The sequence below is a fragment of the Scyliorhinus canicula genome, chromosome 2, assembly GCF_902713615.1.
Source record: "Scyliorhinus canicula chromosome 2, sScyCan1.1, whole genome shotgun sequence".
Taxonomy (NCBI): domain Eukaryota; kingdom Metazoa; phylum Chordata; class Chondrichthyes; order Carcharhiniformes; family Scyliorhinidae; genus Scyliorhinus; species Scyliorhinus canicula.
In genome coordinates, this window is record NC_052147.1 from 72,620,866 (window position 1) to 72,645,279 (window position 24,414).

At 41.9% G+C, this 24,414-nt stretch overlaps 1 protein-coding gene across 2 annotated transcripts; it reads right to left on the reverse strand.

Annotated features, from left to right (window-relative positions):
• Positions 1–15,485: 15,485 nt before the first annotated feature.
• nfkbiab (nuclear factor of kappa light polypeptide gene enhancer in B-cells inhibitor, alpha b) lies at positions 15,486–18,600 on the reverse strand. Of its 2 annotated transcripts, none has more exons than XM_038780587.1 (6): positions 18,192–18,600; positions 17,505–17,613; positions 16,966–17,176; positions 16,605–16,693; positions 16,226–16,477; positions 15,486–16,019 (listed from the first exon to the last, which is right to left on the reverse strand). In XM_038780587.1, exons 1-6 carry the CDS (start codon positions 18,440–18,442, stop codon positions 15,849–15,851), a joined length of 1,083 nt encoding a protein of 360 aa, XP_038636515.1. In that variant the 5' UTR covers positions 18,443–18,600; the 3' UTR covers positions 15,486–15,848. The 2 variants fall into 2 exon arrangements, with proteins under 2 accessions (XP_038636515.1, XP_038636524.1); XM_038780596.1 differs by having other exon boundaries at positions 15,486–16,023; positions 16,229–16,477; positions 18,192–18,599.
• Between the last annotated feature and the right edge of the window lie 5,814 nt (positions 18,601–24,414).

Sequence of the window (24,414 nt, forward strand, 5' to 3'; positions counted from 1 at the left end):
GTGCATTCTCCCCATGTGCAGGGTAGGTGGATTGGCCACGTTAAATTGCCCCTGAATTGGAAAAATTAAAAAAAACACCAGTTAACATGCCATTTGCCTTCCTAATTGTCTGCTGTACCTGGATGTTAACGTATGACGATTCACGTAGAAAAATATCCAAATCCCTGTGAATGCAAACATTTCCCAATCTATCACCACAATGTATTCCATCTTCCATGTTCTTTCCCACTCACCCAACCTGTCTTTAACGTTCTGCAACTTTTTTACATCGCCCTCACTTCCTAGTTTCTTACCTAACTTTATCGTCAGCAAATTTTGTTACCTTACATTCAATTCTGCATTTAAATCAGTAATATAAATTGGAAACTGAAGCCCAAGTACTGGTCCTTGTGGTGCCTCACTACTTACAGCCTGCCAACCCAAAATTGCTCTGTTTATTCCTACTCTCTGTTTTCAATCCATTAACCAACCTTCAATCCATGTGAGAATTACCCAAAAACCCCATGAATCCTAATTTTGTGCAAGAACCCTTTGTGTGTCATTTTGTTGAATATCTTTTTGAAAACCCCAGTACACTAAATCAATTAGTTCCCACTTATTTATCTTAATACTTACATCATCAGAAAAACTCTAACAGATTTCTCAAACCTAATTTCCATTTTGGAAATCTGTGTTGTCTCTGTTAATCATATTATGATTTTCTAAATGCCTTAAGATCATGCCACTTTTTCTCACATTATTATAAAAACATCAGCACTATCCACAAAGGCAAACCAGTAAAGAGTCCCAAAGTAATATAAAAATATTATTAGATAATTACATCCTCAGTGTGAAAACAGTACAAAGACTGGACAAAAATGACAATGGAGATATAGCAAGCATACAGAGCAACTGATACTTTGCTTTAAAAGTTTGTAAGCTTGCAAATGCTGTATATTTTTAATACAGTATAATATTTTACTTCCCCATCTTTCCATTAATAATTGTTAAAAAGGAGTATTTGGCAACATTTCAGGTTGGTTAAGTTCTTTGTCTTTCTGAGCCTCTAGCTGTGCCCCACGGAACCTCGGCCCAACAGTAAAGTTTCAGCCAACATTTCCATTAATTTGCATATAGGTCAAGTTGCTGACACAAACGGGTGTCCCATTGCAAAATGTATCCACCAGTGAATTAACAGCACGGAGAACAGCCTTTTTCCAAGCAACCAGTTCTCTATCATTCGAAAAGGACAAACCAACAAGTAAAAAATATCAATGTAAGACCTGATTATCTGAGCTTCGAGGGCCCTAATGCTGAGTTTCAGCCAGAGTTCGAACACCCCCCTTGTTGCATTGAATGACTGTATTCATGGTATGATTTAAACCTTCTTCAGTCTTAGGCAGAATTTGATTAATATTAGTTGAGTTTCTTGGTCATGCAATAAGTAGTGTAATTATCCAGGGCAACTATGCCCACTCTTTGATTTTCATTCCGAGTAAGACTAAATTACTTCTGAGTAATTCTGCACAGGAAATCGGCATTTTTCATCAGAATTGATGGGCGATGCATCATAATGTCAAGGTAATCATTTCAGTAGATAATAGTTTCATGAACGTTGTGTTGAGTTCTATTTTCCAAAAGTGAGAAATGGGAGAGTCCAGCTTCTGCCCTCATATATCAAAGGGCAAAGAACAATAAGAAAAATAGAATACTAAATTGAATAATGAGAAAAGATCAATTCATTTTGAGATGAGTTAAAATAAAAATATTCCTGTCATTCTTTCTCTTGGTTATTCTGTGTGTTATTTTTAGTTAAATACGTTTAAGTGTAATTAAAATGGTATTTCTCTGATAACAGCATGTGTGCCGAGGAAAAGGGTTTCAGGACTGCGTGAAACACAGCAGATTATATGCATTGGAACACACTCACCAACTTTATAGTTCCATCAAAAGCATTCTAACTTGAAGGAAATACTCCAAGAGCCAGTAGAATGCCAGTAAGTGTAGTTCAGCAACAGTATATCTACTGCAAAGTGTTTGACTGCAAGATCGTACATATCACCCATCCAGTTCACTAATGCCCTTTTGAAAACAAAATCTGTCACCCTTACCTGGAGTGGCCAGACCCACAGCAATATGGTTGACTCTTAGCTGTCCTATGCAATGGTTGAGTAAGCCATTCAATTGTATTGAACTGCTACAGAAAAAAAACTCTGTGGTTACCTACGCCAAATGGTGTTTCAAGAAGGCAGCTCACCCCCAGCTTCTCAAGCATAAATTGGAATAGTCAACACATGGAATGGTTAACTCATCAAAAAGATGGCGGGTGATGAGTTGCAACTTCAGAATGTGGGAGGTCCTGGCCACCAGTGTGATCCAGGGCAAACAGGTCTGCAGTGTCAGCGGTTTCAGGAGTTTTGGCTCAGTCATTGAGCTGCAGACACTGTAATGCTTCAGGACAGATACCTGGACACATTGTTCCAGGAGGCAATCGCATCCCTTAGGCTGGGCAGATCTTTAGAGTTGGTCACTGGTCAGGAAAAGAGGAGGTGTGACTGCGAATCAGACAGGTATGAGGATCTAGCAGGTAGCAATGGAGGAGCTTCATCCCTGAATTTGTTCAACGGGGATGAGTGGACTGGCCATGGCACCATGATGAAGGATGCCATTCAAGTGGAGGGAGCAAAGAGGAGTGTGGTAGTGATAGGAAATAGTGTAGTCAGGGCGATACACACTGTTCTCTGCAGCTGCGACTGGGAGCTATGAAGGTTGTGTTGCCTGCCATGGCGCCAGTGTTAAGGGCATCTCCTCATGGCTGGAGAGGAACTTGAAGCAGGATCAGTTGTTGTGGTCCAACAACATAGATAGAACCAGGAATTGTGTTCTCCTAAGAAAATTTGAGGAGTTATAAAGTCCAAATCAAAATTCAGAACATCGAAGGTGATAATCTTTGGACTGGGCCATGCATAAATTGGTAAAAGGCTAAGCAGATTAGAGAATTAAATTTGTGGCTCAAAGGTTGGTTTGGGAAGAAGAGGATTTGATTCATGGGCTTTGGCATCAATACTCAGGGAAGAGTGAACTATTCCATTGGATTGGGCTACATTTGAATGGGGCTGGGCCAGTCATATAACTAGGACTGTCCACAGGGCTTTAAATTAACAGAGAAGAATGTCCAGGTGAAAGGAGTTTAAAAAATCGGAAGAACCATGGAATTCCTACAGTGCAGAAGGAGGCCATTCGGCCTATCAAGCCTGCACCGACCCTCTGAAAGAACAGCCTAACTAGGTCCACTCCCCTGTCCTATCCCCGCAACCGCATCCAACCTGCACATCGTTGGATACTATGTGGCAATTTTATCATGGCCAATCACCTAACCTGCACAACTTTGGACTATGGAAGGAAACAGGAGCACCCGGAGGAAACCCACTCAGACAGGTGGAGAACATGCAAACTCCACACAAACAGTGACCAAAGACCAGAATCGAACTCATGTCTCGGGTGCTGTGAGGCAGCAGTGCTAACCACTGTGCCACCATGCCACCCTGTGCCAAAGAGAAAAGTCAAGGCATCAGAGGGCACAGCAATGTGGGTAAAGACAAGCAGATTGGGACTGGAAGGGTTAGAGAGTTTAACCAATATTGTATATCGATGAATTAGGTAATTGTAGTAAGTAAAAAAAAATTAAATTAGAAGTTAATTATCTGAAAGCACAAAATTTCTGCAATTAGATGGATGAACAAATAGAGGTATATGATTTTGATCTAATTATCATTGCAGAGACATGGTTATGAAATGGTTAAGGTTGAGAAGTATATTATTCCACGGTACACAGTATTTCTGAAAATACAGACTATATGGCAAAGGAGAAGGGGTAGCATTGATAAAAAGGATGACATAGGACTTTTGAGAAAAGGGATCTGATCTCAGAAGATCATGAAGTAGAATCAGTATGGGTAGAAAATTTAAATAGCAAAAGTCAGAAAACATTGGTAGGAGTGGTTTACAAGCTCGCTTTCAGTAGATAAACCATTGGACCTCATACTCACACACCATCACACTCACCCACCTTCGCTCATCCACCCACGCACCCGCACTCACTCCATCACCCACCATCACACTCATTTACCCTCACTCACCAAAATGCAAGTGAAATTGGGGGAATGTGGGATAACCAGGAGAATGTGGGAAGAACTGGGGGAGATGCAGGCTGATCTGGGGGAATGCAAGGAAAACCGGGGGAGCATGGCCAGACCTGGCGGAATGCGGGGGGGATGGGGAAATTCAGATAGAGCTGAGCCAAAGCACTAAGACAAGTGGGGAAGACATGTTAAGCGGATGCCCCGTGTGCTCAGAGCTGCCAGTGTTCGCTGTTCCTCCAATCACAGGCTGCTTCTCGATAGTGGGCCTATCAGCAGAAAATGTGGGAGTAAAACAGACTGTGATTGGAGGAGCAGTCCCCTGCCAAACTCTTCAAACGTATCCTGCCAGCATTTTCAACAATTGCTCCCGGGGCCACATGGAGGGGCCCATGGGCAATGGTTTGGACAAACCTGATCTACATTTATCATTTAGATGAGTAGGCAGAGAGTAATGTATCTTCGTTTGCTGATGATATAAAGCAGTATGGAAAGGTACGCTGTATGGAGGATGCAGAGAGGTTGCAAAGCGATATAGACAGGTTAAGTGAATGGGAAAAAAGATGGTTGATGGATTACGATGTAGGGAAGTGTGATGTTATTCACGTTGGTTGAAGGAATAGAAAAGCTAATTATTTTGTAAAAGTGAGAAACTTATGAGTATTAATGCCCTTAGAGACTTGGGTACGCTGGACAATTGAACGTTGAAAGTTAGCGTGCAGGTGCAGTAAGCAATTAAAATGGCCTTTATTGCTAGGAGACTGAAAGTGCAGCAATCAAGAAGTTTCGCCAGAGTTGAGTTTTGGTGAGACTACATCTGGAGCACTGTGTGCGGTTTTGGTCTTCACATTTAAGAAAATATATACTTGCGTTGGAGGCGATACAGCAAAGCTTCACTAAATTGGTCCATGGAACGAGGAATTTGTCCTATGGTGAGAGGTTGAGCAAATTGGGTTGATTTTCTCTGGAGCTCAAAAGAATGAGAGGCAATCTCATTGAAACGTACAACATTCTGAAGCGGTTTGATAGGGGGAAACCGTAAGAGATTGTTTCCGCTGGCCAGGGAATCTAAAACAAGGGGGCGCAGTGTCAGGATAAGGAACTGATCATTTAGGACTAAGATGAGGGGACGTTACTTCACTAATGGCTTGTGAATCTTTGGAATTCTCTACCCAGAGGATTGTGGGTGATCCATCATTGAATATATGTATTCATATATCAGGATCAGCCATGATCATGTTGAATGGTGGAGCAGGCTCGAGGGGCCGGATGATCGGCTCCTGATCCCATTTCCCATGTTCTTATTAAGGAATGCTGGCTTTGCCAGCAATGCTCACATCCTAGGAATGAATACAAGAAAGTCAGTGAGGAATGCTACAAAAATGCAATATCTTTGATAATATGTGAATCTGTGACAAGAATCATTAATTCTCTTTTATGTACTTGCCATGTTCCAATAAGAGGGAAATAGGTCTAGGTTGCAGGTTTTCAGTTTCAGAAGTTAGTGATTTTGTGTTGCATGATTTACTGACTGCAAATCACGGAAGGTCTTATTACTAAAAAGGAACTGTAATCTGAAAAATTCCAGAAATGTATTTCCCCTCACTGACTACAGCTGGTAAAGGAAGCAAGAGATTTGTATGCCAGGTCAATAAAAGTTAGCAGAAATGTTTTTTTTTAAAAGGCCAGTGGAATGTCAGCTTTCATCTAAAGAGGGTTAGAATATAATAATAATAATAATAATGGCTGATTATCACAAGTAGACTTCAATGAAGTTACTGTGAAAAGCCCCTAATCGCCACATTCTGTGCCTGTTTCGGGAGGCCGGTACGGGAATTGAACCCGCGCTGCTGAACTTGTTCAGCATTACAAGCCAGCTGAACGGTGATGAAATGATGCTTCAGTTACATACAATCTTGGTCAGACGCCATCCATGTACATTGTGTCCTGTTTTTGGCACCACACCTCAGGACATATTAACCTTGGAAAGGACACAGCTCAGATTCACCAAACTGGCTTAAAATTTTAAATAATGATGGTAAGTTGCATATCCTTAGTCTGTACTCCATTGAATTTAGATGGTTGAGGGGTGATCCCAATTGAGGTGTTTGAAATTCTAAAATGATTTGATAAAGGTTGTTGAGAAAATCGCAAAAAAAAGAAGGCCCAAAAAGTAAAATTATAAATAGACCATTCAAGATCGTGATGATTGTCCCTTTATCCAGCACCTGGCTTGGGGGACCAATCGGGAATCAGAGTGGGTAATCACCCCAGGGGGTGGAGTCCTCTCTTAGGCGAGAGACATGTAGGGACCTAAGTGCAGCTATATGGCTTCTGAACAATTCTTATTAATAAATCCTTTTTATTTTCACTAGTGGAGTCTCTGAAAGTGCATCATTGCAAAAGGCTTTCTCGCACTTAAGGTTAGGGAAAGGGCAGCACGGTGGCCTAGTGGTTAGCACAACCGCCTCACGGCGCTGAGGTCCCAGGTTCGATCCCGGCTCTGGGTCACTGTCCGTGTGGAGTTTGCACATTCTCCCCGTGTCTGCGTGGGTTTCGCTCCCACAATCCAAAAAAATGTGCAGAGTAGGTGGATTGGCCACGCTAAATTGCCCCTTAATTGGAAAACATAATTGGGTAATCTAAATTTATAGAAAAAAAAAGGTTAGGGAAAATCTGGAATTCTGTTCCCCAAACGACTATGGCTGCTGAGTTAATTGAAAATGTCAAGGCTGAGTATAACAGATTTAATTTGGTAAGGGTATTAAAGGATATGGATCAAAGGTCAGTAAATGGAACTGAGGTATAGAATTGAAAGGTAAATAAAACCCGAAGGGTTGCTATCTTCCTGGTAAAAATGACGAAACCCAATCAGATGGATCCCAAGACAGCAGTTGAAAAGCATCAATCCTATTTTGTTAATTTTACAATGTCTTTCTGTGACTAATCAACAACATGCAGTCACTGGCAAAGATGTAGTCAAACTAAAACAGAGGATACTGTAATCAGCGTATCCTTTTAAAAGTAAGAGATATGTCTATGATTTTCCACAAGGTAAGTTATATTTGTGATTGATCATCTGGATGAAGTATTTTTTAAAATAAATTTAGAGTACCCATGTATTTTATTTAATTTTTTTCCAATTTTAGGGGCAATTTAGTATGGCCAATCCACCTAACCAGCACATCTTTGGGTTGTGGTGGTGAAACCCACGCAGACATGGGGAGAATGTGAAAACTCCACACAGACAGTGACCCAGGGCGGGATTCGAACCCGGGTCCTAAGCGCCACAGTCCCAGCTAACCACTGCACCACATGCCACCCCTCTGGATGGAGTATTGACCAGGTTACTTACACACAGGAAAGAAAACAGAATCAGAAGGTCCATCATACTAAGCTGCTCAGTGTGTGTATCGAGCCTGACACTAGCAAGCATTTGGATTTGGGTTAACTTACCTTTTGACTGAGGTTGAGAGGAAAATTGCTCGAAAATGAGCAATGAAGAAAGAGAATGAAAAGAGAATTATTAGATCCCAGCCTGCAGACCTAACCTCAGCATTCAAATAACTGTTACAACTGTTCCTGTGTTCGATAATGTCACTTGGGCCCCTTCATTAGATTACAGTCTTGTAACACTCTCAAGGTATTCTTTATTCTCCATAGAAACCACAGAATGATTCTGTGAATCTTTATAAAAGGCCTCATTATGTACTGCGTGAATCAGCCGATGCTCTAATACTGTTTTATGGCTGTCATTATTCACTATTATACGCTCTTGGAAATGTCAATGTGAGATTGCTTCCAGCTGCTAGCAGTGATCACCGTATTATATTTCATTTCAGCAGCAGCACCACAGTAAGGTGGTTCATCCTTTTGATTTTTTAACAAGAAACTGGAGGTTTTTCTCTAGATTTCTTTTGCTGATGTGAACTGTACACTCCTAAAAAATATTTACTTCATTTTCCAAGCCACCACACTGACTTTCCTGCAGCTGACTTGAACACAACTTCCTTTCACTTCTCTTTGTACTCTTTCTGTGCATCCCCTTTCCATCGGCTGTTCTGTTGCAGCCTTCCTAAATGATTTTCTAACGTCTCATTGCGTTTACACTTGTCCTTATTTCCCTTCCCTATTTCAGTCTCTCTGGTTTCATGTCAACTTTCGCTACAAGTCCATCAAGAAGGATTTCATTTTTTAAATAGTTTGCTCGGGCTCCATGTGTAAATGCACCATAAATATAATGATAATATAATAATCTTTATTATTGTCACAAGTAGGCTTACATTAACACTGCAATGAAGTTATTGTGAAAAGCTCCTAGTTGCCACATTCTGGCACCTGTTCAGGTACATAGAGGGAGAATTCAGAATGTCCAATTCAGCTAACAAGCACGTCTTTCGGGTCTTGTGGGAAGAAACCAGAGCACCTGGAGGAAACCCATGCAGACACGGGGAGAATGTGCAGATTCCGCACAGACAGTGACCCAAGCAGGGAACTGAACCTGGGACCCTGGTGCTGTGAAGCTACCGTGCTACCCAAAATCATACGATGCTAACTTATACAAACAGGACAGGCTGCAGGTACTATCCTTGATCTGTGTTAAGTTTATTGATCTAAACTGGGGCAGCAATGAAATGCCAGTTGGTCTCAGTATCCCTGGAGCCATTGGCATATTATGTATATATGATAGGGAATTAAAACAGATTAGCAACATGTGGGAGTATGGAGCAGACTGAATAAATCAATAAATGAGTATTCATTGTGGCATCTTTTAAGCAAAAGGTCTCTGAAAGAATGAGGTTGGCTTTTCAACCCGGGTTTTGGAACATATAATTTTGGCTCACAGCCCTGGCCTGCATCAAGTATCAATGCAGTAACACTACGTTCAAATGTAAAGCACAGAATCGGTCTGGGGGGTGGGTTTGGATCCCAATGTGCGCCGCTGGGAGCAGGCTGAAGACATTAAAAAAAAAAAAAATTTAGGGTTCCCAATTGTAGGGTACCCAAGACCTGGCACAGGCAGTGCCAAGATTTTCTGATGCCTTTATTGAGGCACTGACAGAGGACATTGTAAAACAGTGCACAAATGTCCAAGGTCAACTGCCTGGACAGGTGCAGCCTCCTCTGGAACTAGTTGTTTTGTATTCAGAATGTTTTCGTGCTTCCTGACAACCAGCCTTGTAATTAAACAGGGGCACTTTAAGAGAATGATTGAGTGATGGAATCAGAGATGATGTCATCGGCCATTCGCACGGGCAAATGGGCAGTCTAACATTGCAACCTCTAGTGTTAACAGCTTCTAAATAGAGCTCTATGTTTTGCTGGAACTTCCAAGATTGAATCCGCCACACTAGTATTCTGTCATTTGCGGGTAGTTGGCTCATGTGTGGCACCCCCAATCCCTTCGGTAACACCTTCTTCTCCTTTCAGATTGTAGATGTGCTCCCCTGTCCTCCTCCAGACCAGGAGGATGCCTTTGCTGAAGCTCACTGCGCTGTAAAATTACCATTTTAATTCCCTCAGCTCAAGCTCATTTCTTCAGCAAGGCCTCCTTTGCCAACCTCCGCTGCCCTGATGATGTCAGCAGCCTGGCACTCTTCTCCAGACTTCAACCTCTCCTCAGTGAGAAGTGCAAGCCTCTCGACACTGCCGATGGCAACTCTGCGCCACCAGTTGGGCAACCATGCTTTATTCTCCTTTGAAGTGAGTTGACCAGTGTATCCCCGAGCTCTCATGGCTCCCTGCTGTGTTCACACCAGCGACACCCTATACACTGCATGTCCCCCATACCTAGCAATTGAAAATTCAAAATGCATCCCCACCCTGAGGCCTGTTAATGAGCTGATCAATGATCTCAACAAGAGGGCAGCACGGTGGCCTAGTGGTTAGCACAACCGCCTCACGGCGCTGAGGTCCCAGGTTCGATCCCGGCTCTGGGTCACTGTCCGTGTGGAGTTTGCACATTCTCCCCGTGTCTGCGTGGGTTTCGCCCTCACAACCCAAAAATGTGCAGAGTAGGTGTATTGGCCACGCTAAATTGCCCCTTAATTGGAAAAAATGATTGGGTAATCTAAATTTTTTTAAAAAATGATCTCAACAAGCATTTGATTGGGAAGTATGAGGTACGCAGGTTTTAGAATTCCACCTCCCCCCCACCCACCCTTTGAAAATGACGTTGCATTCTGTAGGCAGCAGGATCCATTTATGCCCTTCGGGAATGCAATTTTCAAGGCGATGTCATTGTGTTATTATCATGGGGCTGAGGTCTTGGGTTTGAATCCCACCGCAGTAGATGGTGAAATTTGAACTCAATAAAAAATCTGCAATTAAAATTCGTACAGCAACCATGAAACCTTTGTCGATAGTTGTATAAACCGATCTGGTTCACTGATGCCTTTTAGGAAAGGAAGTCTGCCGTCATTAAAAAAAATATTCAAAAATAAATTTAGTGCACCCAATTATATTTTTTCAAATTAAGGGGAAATTTAGTGGTGCCAATCCACCTAACCTGCACATCTTTGGGTTATTGGGGTGAGACCCACGCAGGCATGGGGAGAATTTGCAAACTCCACACGACAGTGACCTGGAACCAAACCCGGGTCCTCAACGTCGCAGGCAGCAGTGCTAACCACTGTGCCACCGTGCCGCCCGTCTGCTGTCCTTACCTGGTCTGGCCTACATGTGACTCCAGACCCACAGCAATGTGGTTGACTCTGAAATGGCCTAACAAGCTACTCAATTCAAGCGCCATTAAGGATGGGCGATAAGTGCTGGCCCTGCCAGTAATGCCCACTTCCCGTGAATAAATGATAAAAAAGAAATGTGCGCCCATACTCATTCCTACCTCCACCAGCATTTGAAAATCCTGGACATGACAAATGCATTGGTGCCATAGAATCCTCGATTAGCAGAAGAGGTTCTATTTCATCTGTTTCAGCTATTTGTTATTTTTCCAATTAAGGGGCAATTTAGCATGGCCAATCCACCTCCCCTGCACATCTTTGGGTTCTGGGGGTGAGACCCATGCAGACACGGGGAGAATGTGCAAATTTAATACGAACAGTGACCCAGGGCTGGGATTTACCCTGGCGTTGTGACTGTTACAGCTGTTTTAATGTAATTTAATTTTAATGATTGCTAAATAAATAGCCATGCATGATACAGTGAGATATCTCCTTGATGATCACAATCAGGACCATTCACAGACGATAACTCAAGTTAACTTATAGTGATGGGTGATTAGCTATGATGTGTAGGGACTATTACGGTGGATTATTGTATAATTACTGTATCAATGATGGCCTGTTCTATTTTGCTGCTTCTCTGAATAAAATATATATTTCTCACTGTCTCCTAAGGCACAGAGAGCACATGTGGCTTTAAGCAGCAGCATAGAAAGCCATCCAGCAACATTCTTTCTGACCCCGACCATTACTTTGAAATGATTGAATTTACTTAAAACAGGAAAATGTGGGCACAGCAGATAGACTAATATTTTCAGGATAGTTTTAAAGTAACACTCAGAAAGTACCCCTGTTTCTTTTGTACTTTCTCTAAATGTGATATCATGAGTTGTTACTTCCCTTTGACAAAATAAAACCTTGGCCAATGGAGTAAGTTTCCAAAATATTTTACATCTAGCCTGAATAACATGCACACTTAAGGTTAATTATTTTTCTGGCTTTTCAAGGGGAAGAGGCCAGGAAAGTCCAACTATGCAGGATGGTTTGAGCAAATGTTATGCCCTGGTCTCTCAGATTTGAAGAAGAACTGCTGAACGGAGCAAAGACACATTCAGGCCAGAGGGCAGAAACTGGCAAATGAGGAATTGGATCAATAGAGTCAGTGGCCATTCTATAAAAGGGAGATAATAAGAACAGCAACTTGTATTTATATAGGGCCCTTAACAAAGTGTAATGTGCCAAGGTACTTCACAGGACCATTGCCAAGCAAAATTAGACAGCAAGCCACATAGGGAGATAGGTTTTTGGCTGGCATGGTGGCATAGTGGTTAGCACTGCTGCCTCACGGCGCCGAGGACCCGGGTTCGATCCCAGCCCCGGGTCACTGTCCGTGTGGAGTTTGATATTCTCCCCGTGTCTGCATGGGTCTCACCCCACGGCCCAGAGGAGATACTTTGGTTAATTTTGTAATCCAGCTCTTGGTCCGCAGCATTGTAGATAACAGATGAGGAGCATATCAGCCATGATAGAATGACGGAGCTGACTCGATGGGCCGAATGGCCTAATTCTGTTCTTATATCTTATGAGCTTATGAACTTACGTGAAGCGTAGGTGGATTGGCCATGCTAAATTGTCCCTTAATGGGAAAAAAATTATTTGGGGGCTTTAAACTTAAACAAAAAAAGAGGTTTTAAGAGGCATCTTAACAGAGGATTAAGAGACAGAGAGGTTTACGGAGGGCATTCCAGAGCATAGGGCCTAGGTAGCTTGTATAGCAACCACCAATAACAGGCTAATTAAAAGCAGCAAAAGTCAAGAATTGGAAGTGTGTTGTGAGTCTGCAGGAGGTTACAGAGATAGGGAGGAGTGAGACTATGGGGGAGGATTAGAAAACAAGCATTTTTAAATCAATGCGTTGTTTAATTGGGAGCCGATGTAGGTGAGTGAGCAGAGATGGATAGGGAAATTAAACTTGGTGCGAAATAGGACCCAGGCAATGATATTTTGGATGAAGCAGAGCTGAGTCGGGTGATGTTAGGAAAGTATAAATGAATCGTAGTAATGGCTGGGGCAGGTGATCTGAAGCTCATCTCAGGGTCTAATGGTTATGAACAGTCTATTTCAGCCTCAAGCAGTTGCAAGCGAAAGGGTAGAATTAATGGCTAGGGAACAGAGTTAATGGCAGGGACTGAACAATGGGGCGAATTCTCTGCCCGACTGGATTCTCCAATCTGCCGGCAGCGTACCCCCGCCCGCAGGATTCCCGGCGACGTGGGGTGGCTACAATGGGAAATCCCATTGGCCAGCGACGGAAACAGAGATTCCCGCTGCCAGCAATGGCGCGCCGCTGGGGAGGCGGAGAATTCACCCCAATGGCTCTCATCTTCCCTGTATTTATTTGGAAGAAATTTCTGCTCACCCAGTACCGGACATCGACAACCAGTCTGATAAATTAGAAATCATGGAAAGGTTAGGGCAGCACAGTGGCCTAGTGGTTAGCACAACCGCCTCACGGCGCTGAGGTCCCAGGTTCGATCCCGGCTCTGGGTCACTGTCCGTGTGGAGTTTGCACATTCTCCCCGTGTCTGCGTGGGTTTCGCCCCCACAACCCAAAAATGTGCAGAGTAGGTGTATTGGCCACGCTAAATTGCCCCTTAATTGGAAAAAATAATTGGGTAATCTAAATTTTAAAAAAAAAATCATGGAAGGGTTGAGAGAGCTGGTGGTGAGATACAACTGGATATTGTCAATGTGAAAATGATGCTGTGTTTTCAGATGATGTCGCCATGTAGATAAGGAACAGCGAGGGGTCGTTCTTTAGGATTCAGAAGTGACAGGAGCAAGATGACAAACAATTGCTGGTGACTCTTCTTGCTCCAACTCAATAGATAATGGAAGCAGCCAAGTGCTGTCCTACCCAGGTGATTAGAATCAATTAGGTTCTCTGATTTAAAAAATGTTAAATTTTATGTATTTATTATTTAGCAGTGTACATTTTCTCATTTGTCCTCATAAAATTGCGTTCATAGGGCAGCACGGTGGCACAATGGTTAACACTGCGCCTCACGGCTCCAAGGACCCGGGTTCGATCCCGGCCCCTGGCCACGTTGAGTTTGCACATTTTCCGTGTCTGCGTGGGTCTCACCCCCACAACCTAAAAGATATGCCGGGTAGGTGGATTGGCTACGATAAATTACCTTTAGAAAGAAATTGCATTCATGAGACGTTGTCAGAATGGCTTCCAAGTGTGATAAAATATCGGCACTCGAGTCCAATTTCACCAAACACCTGAATCTGCACTTGCTGCATTTAGACACACTCAAAAACTTGCTCAAAGATGACCAGATCATTGGTCATGACCCTGATCTAAATATGAATGCAATTACACTCACTTTTTCTCAGGATCTTCATTCCAAATATAAGATTTAAAATCTCAAATTTCCTATCTACATTATTTGAGCAGTGATGTCTTTTAAAATGTCAATTTCATAAACAGAAAAAAACAGTACAGCATTGACTCTTAATGCTCATGGGGAATGTTACATTTGAAGAAACTACAAATGGTGGAAATCAGAAATGTAGCTTCCTTGGAAATATATGGCAGGGCCAGCAATATCTTTCAGTGTGAAACTTTCAGTCTGAAGGACTCATGCCTGAAACGTATGCCTCTTCTTTCTGGAAACTGACAGACTGGTGTAATTCCAGCATTATTAAAGATGTGTCCAGTGGCACAGTGGTTAGCATTGCTGCCTACGGCGCTGAGGACCCGGGTTCGAATCCCGGCTCTGGGTCACTGTCCGTGAGGAGTTTGCACATTCTCCCCGTGTCTGCGTGGGTTTCACCCCCACAACCCAAAGATGTGCAAGATAGGTTGATTGGCCACACTAAATTGCACCTTAATTGGAAAAAAAAAGAAATTGGGTACTCTAAATTTAAAAAAAAAGTCCAGATATGACAAATTGTGTTGTAGTTTTCTTATATGGGAAAATCATACTCTTATTACCCCCAATATTAACTAATCTGGTTACTGTACTTCAATCTACATTCTATATCCACCCATGTGCAAAGATTAAATATTTTGTGATAAAGCCTGTCTTCTGCAATGTCATTTCCACTTTCATAATTGGAAAGGGGCAATTATTACCCATCTCCAGCTCTTAAATACCCAATTTAAGCTGCACTCCATGAGCAATATTTATAAAGATTATGCCATGTGGAAAACTGGAGCACAAATTTGGGATCCAATCCACTGTGTTGCAATAGCAACCAGGGTTAAGACTTTGCTGGGTATAAAATCCATATTCCATTATCTGCAAGAGTTCTTCCCAGAGTCCAAATAATGGAAGATGCATACAGCGCTTTAACCATTACTACAAATGGTGAGCAATTTTTTTTGATACAAGACCATATGAAATAGAACTGCTCAGTACAAATTAAAATTTATATATGCCAATTCTTTGAAAAGTTTATTTTCATTTTCCATTGAATAGTTACTCTGCATGGTTTCGAGTCAGACTTATCCCAAGTACAATGCTGTTGTTTTTAATCCTTTAAGCAAATTTTTAAATCTTCACTAGGATACTTAGCTATAATGTAGTTCTGAAAACAACGGAGATGAAGAACTTCATGTCTAAGGTGCAGTTTCAAAGAAAGTGTAAGGAAGCTAAGAAAAATGATAATTACATTTTCAATTTCAAGTTTTAATTTTCATAATCTTTATTTGGCAAAAAATAAATATGATGTATCAAATTCTTGGATGCCATGGGTAGAAAAATATGTACAATAACTACAGTATTTTACACATTTACAATTTTTACACATTAAAATATGCACAAACTCAGTAGAAAAATTTACACATCTCAGTCTTCTGTTACCAGTTACAGTAATTTAAAACAGCGCATGTAAATGATCACTTTACACAGTTCTCATTTATATCTGGGCTTGGAACACTGAATTCTCTGCTCATGGATGGCTCATTAATTACATTTAAATTATTTAATCTGTCAGACATGGGCACCCGAATGTGACTTTGAAATCTTAGTGTACGTCACTTTGAGGGTTTTGTTTTCATCAAATTAGGTAACTGCATTTGAATATGCATCTCTAGTTCTTTGCAGATGAATTGATGAACAGAAATTTCAGAGTAGCAATGCACAAAGAGAGTAGCTTCAACATCTGAGTGGCTGTCCTCCAATTGCACAGTCATCATAAGAGAAGGGTACCTAGGAAATAATGAATTACACATTAGCAACAATTCCAATGGCAAATAGCTTTGTGCCATTACCTCATATTATACTAAATATGTAAGTAGGCAATGATTATGATTTTATTCTCTTCAGTATGTTTACTTAGGTGGTGCACCCTAAAAAAATTACTATGCGTTTTGGTATTTCAGCAGTTAAATAAGTTTATTTTCAGCACACTTACATCCCAGTCAGGTGATTCAGATTCCCACATCTGTTCTTCTTCCCGAACTATGCATAGGGATGGATCTGTTACACTGAGGAGTTGTGTCTGTATTCTGGAATTATCTCTTCCCAAAGTCAGGTGATACGGTGTGCAGTCATTGTACATCCGCACATTGGGGTCTGCTCCACTCTGCACCAACAGTGACACCATTTCAGGATCCTGCTCTTCCACTGCAAGATGGAGTGCTGTCCGACCACTTGATGATTCCTGAGGAGAAAACACAGTTTACAGTTAGTACTCATCGTGCAAGGGGAAAAAAAAGAAACAAAAAGTCATTGCTCAATATGCCAGCAATTGCATTAATTATCAATTAGAAAATAAACAATTACTATACCTGAGCATTAATGTCAGCTCCAAGCAGAATTAAGTATTTCACCATCTGATGAAGTCTGCTCTTGACTGCCAACTGCAAACATGTCAGACCTAAAATGTAAAGTGGAAAAGTCTTAAATATGTGCAAATAACCAATATTAATCATCAAATAATGAAAGTGAATTAAATTTCTAGTCATAGTAAAGCTTCAAGTTGCATGCTTATTGTCAAAAACAAGAATCACACTACGATAGCTACAAATATTGTTTTTTGAAAGAAAAGTTAACATTACATTTTATACCAATTTAAATTTTGAAAAATGTAGAAATCATTCTGAAAAATTTAATTCCTATTTGAACTGTTAATACAGTGGAGAACTGTACCATTGTAGTTCTTGCTGTCCAGAAGGTTTTGGATATCGTGCCTGGTGCAGAAATCACGGATGGTCTTCACGCAGGAGTCCAAATTCATCTCACAAGCAATGTGAAGAGGGGAGTTCCCATTAATGTCCCCAAGTCGTAGATCTCCTCCGGCCCATAGCAAAGTTTTTAGCACCTCGGGCTGCTGTGTGATCACTGCCAGATGCATGGGAGTCTAAATAAAGTAACACAAGAATGCCAGTGAGAATACTGTAGATCAAACCATGGAAACACAGCACACCAAATAAAATTGTGCAGCAGTTATTTATGCTTCAGCAGCCAGTTATTGCATTTATTAATATGCTGGGGACTTTCCAGTCCAAACAGGAACCACCCCATTTAAGCTGCTTCTGGCAAGAATACATTCATGTTATAATCAATCCAGTGCCCTCTCCAATTTTTAAATTTTAAAACAACAATGCCAGTGTTGTGCATATAAACCCAGTTAAATTTAGTACAAGACACCATAAAACCAATTGTGATAACCAGATGCAAATATTTACCTGTTTCAGGTTATTCTGCTGGGAAAGGTACTGGTCCCCAACACGGGTATTTTTGAGGATCTCCAACACAATATCGCTGGCTGTATGGATAATCGCCAAATGTAGAAATCTGGAAAGAAAAAGGAGGACTGCCATATTAGAAAAAAAACTTGCTACATAATGGGGAATTCTGCACAGCAGCTCAAACAACCAACGCTGGAACTCTCCATGATTGCGCAAGCTCGGGTTTTTTGGGTACTTTCCACTGTTAAATATTTATCAGACAGCCACTAGCTGGCTGCCAGCCAGGGACTTTCCAACCAATGTCAAACAGGAACTGCACTGCCCCGCGCCTCTGCACCATGTTTTTTTTTCAATCCTCAAACGGATTCATTTATATCACATTTTCATTTTAACCATTTGCAAAGAAAAAAAAATGCAAAGAAAAAAAAATGCAACAAAACGCCAGCACTAAATATTGATTATTGCACGATTCTGCGCCGTGCATTGTATCTGTAGTTGATTTTTCGAGTTTTGAAAACATACAGCGCTATGTTTTTGAGAGGAATTCGTTCATTTATCCAATTTACTTCATCTTGCATTTTCTCCAATGCGCGCGATTTTAGGGATTATTTTAAGTTTTTACGTTTTATTTAATTTAAAAAACTAATCTTATTTTTTTTTTTAAAAAGTCTCCAAATTACTTACGTATCTCCATCCTCCGAGACGAAGTCTTTCCAACAAAGGGCTGCCTCCGGCTTGTCAGCCAGACTCAACTCCCGGATTTCCCGCAGCACCTCTTCGTCTTTCTCACTCATGGAGCCGATGCCGCTGTCACAGCGTTCCTCGCACAGCGGCGCCTGCTTGCCGACTCCGGGCAGCATCGAGCCGCTCGGGTAATCCAGCTTCCCACCGAACCTGCTCTGCTCATCCAATTTAAACAACATGGGATCGGCCATAACTTCTGCACAAAAAGTTTCCTCAGTGAAAGAGAAGCCAACAACAAGAAAAAAAACACCCTTTTTGTTTTGAGGCAACGATTGAAAAGGCAGTGCCAAATTCTCCTCCAACACCTTAAACTCCTCTGCCACGTCTCAGATCTGTAGGGGTTACTCTGCAAGGCAGGGGTTTATATAAAATACAATTTGGGCGGGGTTTCCTTGTCCCCGCCCCTTCTCCAGTCACGCAATGTCTCTGTGCTTTTTTGGCTGGGAAATTCCAGAGCAGCTCATGTGTTCAATTAGAAAAAGAACAAGATGTGCCGAATGGGGAAAGGAGGGAAAATCGCTTCAAGGTCCTCAGTTCAGAAATGCACAGGACATCCCAGAAGGGAGGCACTGCCTCTACTTTAATTGAATCCCAAAAAAACCCAATTCTCATTAGTGTTGACTTCCAAAATGTTTTGCACATTACACTATTCCGCATTATCTATGCATTCATATCTTTTTTAGAGGGGTTGCAGTTACTGGAGCCTTTCTGGTTTTTTAAAATTGTGGTGAAATTTGGTGCAGTGGGTGGAAATTTCGGAAGCTGTGTGAACACATTAAAGAAAGCCCCATTCGTTAGTGTGCGGTGTGCATGGGAACAGACGGTCCAGTAGAAAATGTTGGCAGGGGTTGTGGTATTTGGCATTCAAGGTTATGCATCCTATTCATCATTTCCAACCCAGCAACCTGGAAAGTCTGCATGGGAGGGGGAAATTTAATGCGAAGGTGGTTTTGAAACAAGATGACCTTTGATTTTCTAATTAACGACTTCTAGGGCGAGGAGGGGAATACATTAAAACTAAAGAGCAGAGAACCAATTCGTTAACGTCTTGCATACCTTGATTGCTAAAGATGCACATTCTCTGAAATCACTTGGGATGGATTGAAATAATTTTTCATTACTCTTCGAAAAGCAAGCTCCAGCGTTTTGGTCACTAAAACCTCCAGTGTCATATATATAAAACAATTTAGACCACACCAATAATTGTAATATTTTGCTAATCCAGAATTTTGATTTAATTTTACTTGATGATTATATAGAACCATAGAATCCCTACAATGCAGAAGAGGGCCATTTGGCCCATTGAGTCTACACAAACCCTCTGAAAGAGAACCCTAACTAGGCCCAAACCCTCCTCCCCTCATATCCCCATAACTCACCTAACCTGCGTATTTTTGGACACTAAGATACAATTTATCATGGCCAATCCACCTAACTTGCACATCTTTGGACTGTGGGAGGAACCCAGAGCACCCGGAGGAAACCCACACAGACACGGGGAGAAAGTGCAAACTCCATGTAGACAGTCACCCAAGGCTGGAATTGAATCCAGATCCCTGGCGCTGTGACGCCATGTGTGCCACCATGCCACCTTAATACTAGTGTTGGAAAATAATTTTAGCAAATGTATCAAAATCTGAAGGATTTTATCCATGGTGAAAGAGATAAAAAATACTCCCAATCCTCAGGGGCAATACTATGCATGAACTTACAATTGAAGGCCATGGCCAACTCTTGCTGGTGCAGCAACAGAAAATTTGCAGTCAAATTCAAATGCATCTCCCATGGGGGGAAGAGCACCCGTTATAAAATTTGCAGTTTATATTCAAAAGTACATGCAAATGGGAGTACCAAACAAAGTTCTTGAACAGTTATGAATTTGTGAATTTTAAAGAAAGTTTTCTTGAAAATATTTAAACAACTTCATTTTGTCATACTTGGTGATCTGTAATTCCTCTCCAAAATCATGAACATATTATCACCTCCCAAATCATGCCCACCTTTTTTGCAACTCCATATTTGAACCCTTCTAATTGGGTTTCTGCCTGTCATAGCAGTGAAAGCTGTCTTTATCAAGGTCAGAAATTACATTCTATGTAGTCACGGCTTTGGCACACCAACCCTCCTTATCTTTCTCAACCTGTTGGGCGGCACAGTGGCATAGTGGTTAGCACTGCTGCCTCACGGCGACGATCTTGGCCCCGGGTCACTGTCCGTGTGGTCATAGAATCACAGAATTTACAATGCAGAAAAAGGCCATTCAGCCCACCGAGTCGGCACCGGCTCTTGGAAAGAGCACCCTACTTAAGCCCTACGCTATCCCCGTAACCCAGTACCCCCACCTAACCATTTGGACGCTCAGGGACAATTTATCATGGCCAATCCACCTAACCTGCACATCTTTGGGCTGTGGAAGGAAAACAAAGCACCCGGAGGAAATCCACGCAGACACGGGAAGAACATGCAGACTCCGCACAGACAGTCACCCAGGGCCGGAATTGAAACCGGGTCCCTGGAACTGTGAGGCGGCAGTTTGCACATTCTCCCCATTCTGCATGGGTCTCACCCCCACAACCGAAAGATGTGCATGCTAGATGGATTGGCTATGCTAACTTGCCGCTTAATTGGCAAAAAAAGAATTGGGTACTTTAAATTTATATTAAAAAAATCTTTCTCAACCAGTCTGTTGCCTTTGACATGGTTGTCACTGTCCAGCTGACCCCATGGGGCTGCCATTGCTATGCTCCACTCTTACTGATCCAGCTGCAGTCAGCAAATCTGTTGCACTGGTTTCTATCCTGACCCCTGGACCTCTGTGCCGAAAGACTTTTTAGGTCTCCTCCTATTTTCCATCCATTAATTTTCTGCAACATAATTGGAAGATGCGATGTCACGTTCCAATTATGCTGACAATACTCTGCCCTGCTTCTTGCTCCACTCTTTCAATGTCTCTGCATTGTCAGACAGTTTATCCAACATCTGGCCCTGGATAAATTGTAATATTCCCAATTATTTTTCCCAATAATTTCCCCCCCCCCCCCCCCCCCCCCATCTCAGCCCAATCTGCTGCTGACACCGTAATTCATGCTTTTGATGGCTCCTGACTCAAGTATTCCAATCCTCTCCTGGTGTCCTCCCACCTTCCATCCCCCATAAACCTGAGCTGGTCCAGATTTATGTCACCCATACCCCAACCTGGCATAAGACCTCTTTACTCACCACATTTGTTCTTGCTGACCTACCTTGTCTCCCAGTCCACCAATATCTCAATCATAGAATTCTCACCCTTGTATTCAAATTCCTTCATGGTCTCACCCTTACATATTCATGTGATCTCCTCCAAGTGTAAAACTCTATAAGAACTCAACATTCCACTAACTCTGACCTCTTGTGCGTCTCCCATTTCCATAATCCTGCCATTAATGGTTAGGTTGTCAGCCAACCAGGCATTAAATATTTTAACTGCTTGAATGTAAGTGTCCCCATGTCAGAACTATTTTCATATTTCCCATCTTTCACAACAACATAATGGCGTAAGTTACCACATGGGTAAGCTAGTTAAATCAGCTTTCTGCAGATGAAATCAAGCAAACCAGTGCAAATAACTGGGGAATTTTAAACTTATGTGAATTATGCCCAAAAGTGTTAATGTATTCCGTGGTCTTTTCCATTGGTTTAAGATTCAATTTGCCTGGATCAAGCACCTCCTATGAAACTGCCCACGCCCCTGGTCACACGGTGGCAGAGTGGTTAGCACTGCTGCCTCACAGCACTAGGGATCCTGGTTCAATTCCAGCTTTAGGTTACTGTCTGTGTGGAGTTTGCACTTTCTCCCCGTGTCTGCGTGGGTTTCCTCCGGGTGCTGCGGTTTCCTCCCACAGTCCAAAGATGTGCAGGTTAGGTGAGGTTGCAGGGATGGGACGGGGAGTGAGTCTGGGTGGGGTACTCTTTCAGAAGGTCGGTGCAGACTCAATGGGCCCAATGGCCTCCTCCTGCACTGTAGGGATTCTATGGAAAATTATGGGATTCCAACAATTGTCCTAGGATAATGTCTCTACCTCTGAACCAGAAGTTCTGGGTTTGAGCCCCATCCCAGGACTTGATGGCCAAGGAAGATGCATTCATAACACGGTCAAACTGTGTGCTAAATCCTTCCAAATGCACCAATGGCTGACGGTAAGAGTGGGAGAGACTTTGGTCAGCTTCGCTTGATGTGGAGTGGCACCCTGGTAACAGAATAGTGACCTGTCCCAGGAATCACTAGGTATGAAAACAGACAAAACTCTTCCTTAGTGTACCATTATTTACAGGAAGAGAATTGGAATCTGAGCAAATGCCCTGGTTGGAGAAACTGCTTCAAATTGTGCTCTTTTTCTTCAATTCACTGAGACTAGTAGGCACATTTTTTTTATTTTTATAAATTTAGGGTACCCAATTCTTTTTTTTTTCCAATTAAGGGGCAATTTAGTGTGTTCGATCCACCTACCTTGCACATCTTTGGGTTGTGGGGGTGAAACCCACGCAAACACGGGGAGAAAGTGCAAACTCCACTCGGACAGTGACCCAGAGCCAGGATTGAACCTGGGACCTCGGTCCCATGAGGCAACAGGACTACCCCACTGCGCCACCGTGCTGCCCCTAGTAGGCACATTTTAAAAGTTTTTTCATTTCATATAAACTAAGAAACTGATTAGTACACATCAACTATTAAATGGTTGCATGTTGTTTTCTAAGTCATTTTTTATGGTTTTTAATCAAGTTACACACAAGTGGAGGGCTGGACATTTATTTAAAATGTTGATTTTTTAGTGATATATCCATTGTCAGCTCTATTATTAAACCTACACCCATAAATAGTTTTTAATGAAAAAAAGTAATTACATCTATTATCTGCTGGTTAATGGAATTGTAGTTTTGCAGCTATGCAAATTAATTTAATGAGAAACTTGATCTATAACCTAACCAACACAATGTCAAAAGTATTTTGGAAGCAATCTCCCAATTGTGCCGACTGTGGAAACCCAGCCCCCTCATGTGAAGAGAAACAGAAACATGCGATAGTACATAAAGTCATTGAACGTTTTTGGAAATAACAACACTGCACATGTTGCAATGTGGGCCCCAGGCAGCAGATTGGGATTACTTTAGTAGTGTGGGACATTCCATTTCTGGGGAGGGGAACACTGGCAAAGCTTGCTACAATTCTGCTTTCTGTTTGCAGCAACAGGATTGAAATGGTCACCGAATAAGCTATGATTTGGACCTGTCTGCAGCAGGCTTTATGAAAATAATCAGGAAAACAGATTGCCCAAGACTAAGAATGGCATCAACTCCAGAGAGTACCCTCTACTAGAACAGTACTATTTCTTGCACCATTAGTTTCTCTTACATCCTTTATCATTTTTTTGCCAGTTCTTTTGTTCCCTCTTCTGAAGGTCCTAATTTATTTCTGGGGTAAAAATCCATCAGAACTGGTTGTCCTCTGGAACCTAAAATAAATGATTGTTATTCCTGTGCAAGCATTGTGACTTTCCAAATGTCAAGTTCAGTGGCATATGCCATTTGAGATTAAGTTTGCAAAAAAAAGTCTCTAAAAATCCTTATGAAAAGCTGCAACTGAAGCAAAAAGGAGTGGGAATTCAGGGTTAACTCTTGGTGTGGATGAAGAAATAGTCAAAGGTACTTTGGGGAACAATTTCAGGGTGGAGAGTGTATTGAATGGAGAGTCCCAACTTTAAGTGCTCTTTCTCAGTGCATATTAATGTCTTAGATGCAAAAGCCCAATGCAAACAGGTGAAATTTCTAGATGATACAAAACGGGGAGAAGATTAAAGAAAACGGGATTGTACAAAAAGTATAGATAATGATTTTCAATCTATCAATTGGCAGGAGACCATTGTGGCCACCCTACAGGCTCTCTAGTTGACCATTATTCGGCACAATTGTTGGATCAGAACTACATTGATTCACAGTGGGAGAGGGTAAAAGATGCAAGTTTCAGTTTGTATGAAATGTGGTTTGCTTTTAGAAATCGTCAAACTGTTCACATCAGAAAATGTTGCTGGAAAAACCTACAAGTGCAATACCTAAGAATCCAGGTCTGGAAACTGGATATTTTTGAAATGGTGTGCTGATCTGTTTCTGTTTCAGAGTCTGCATGAGT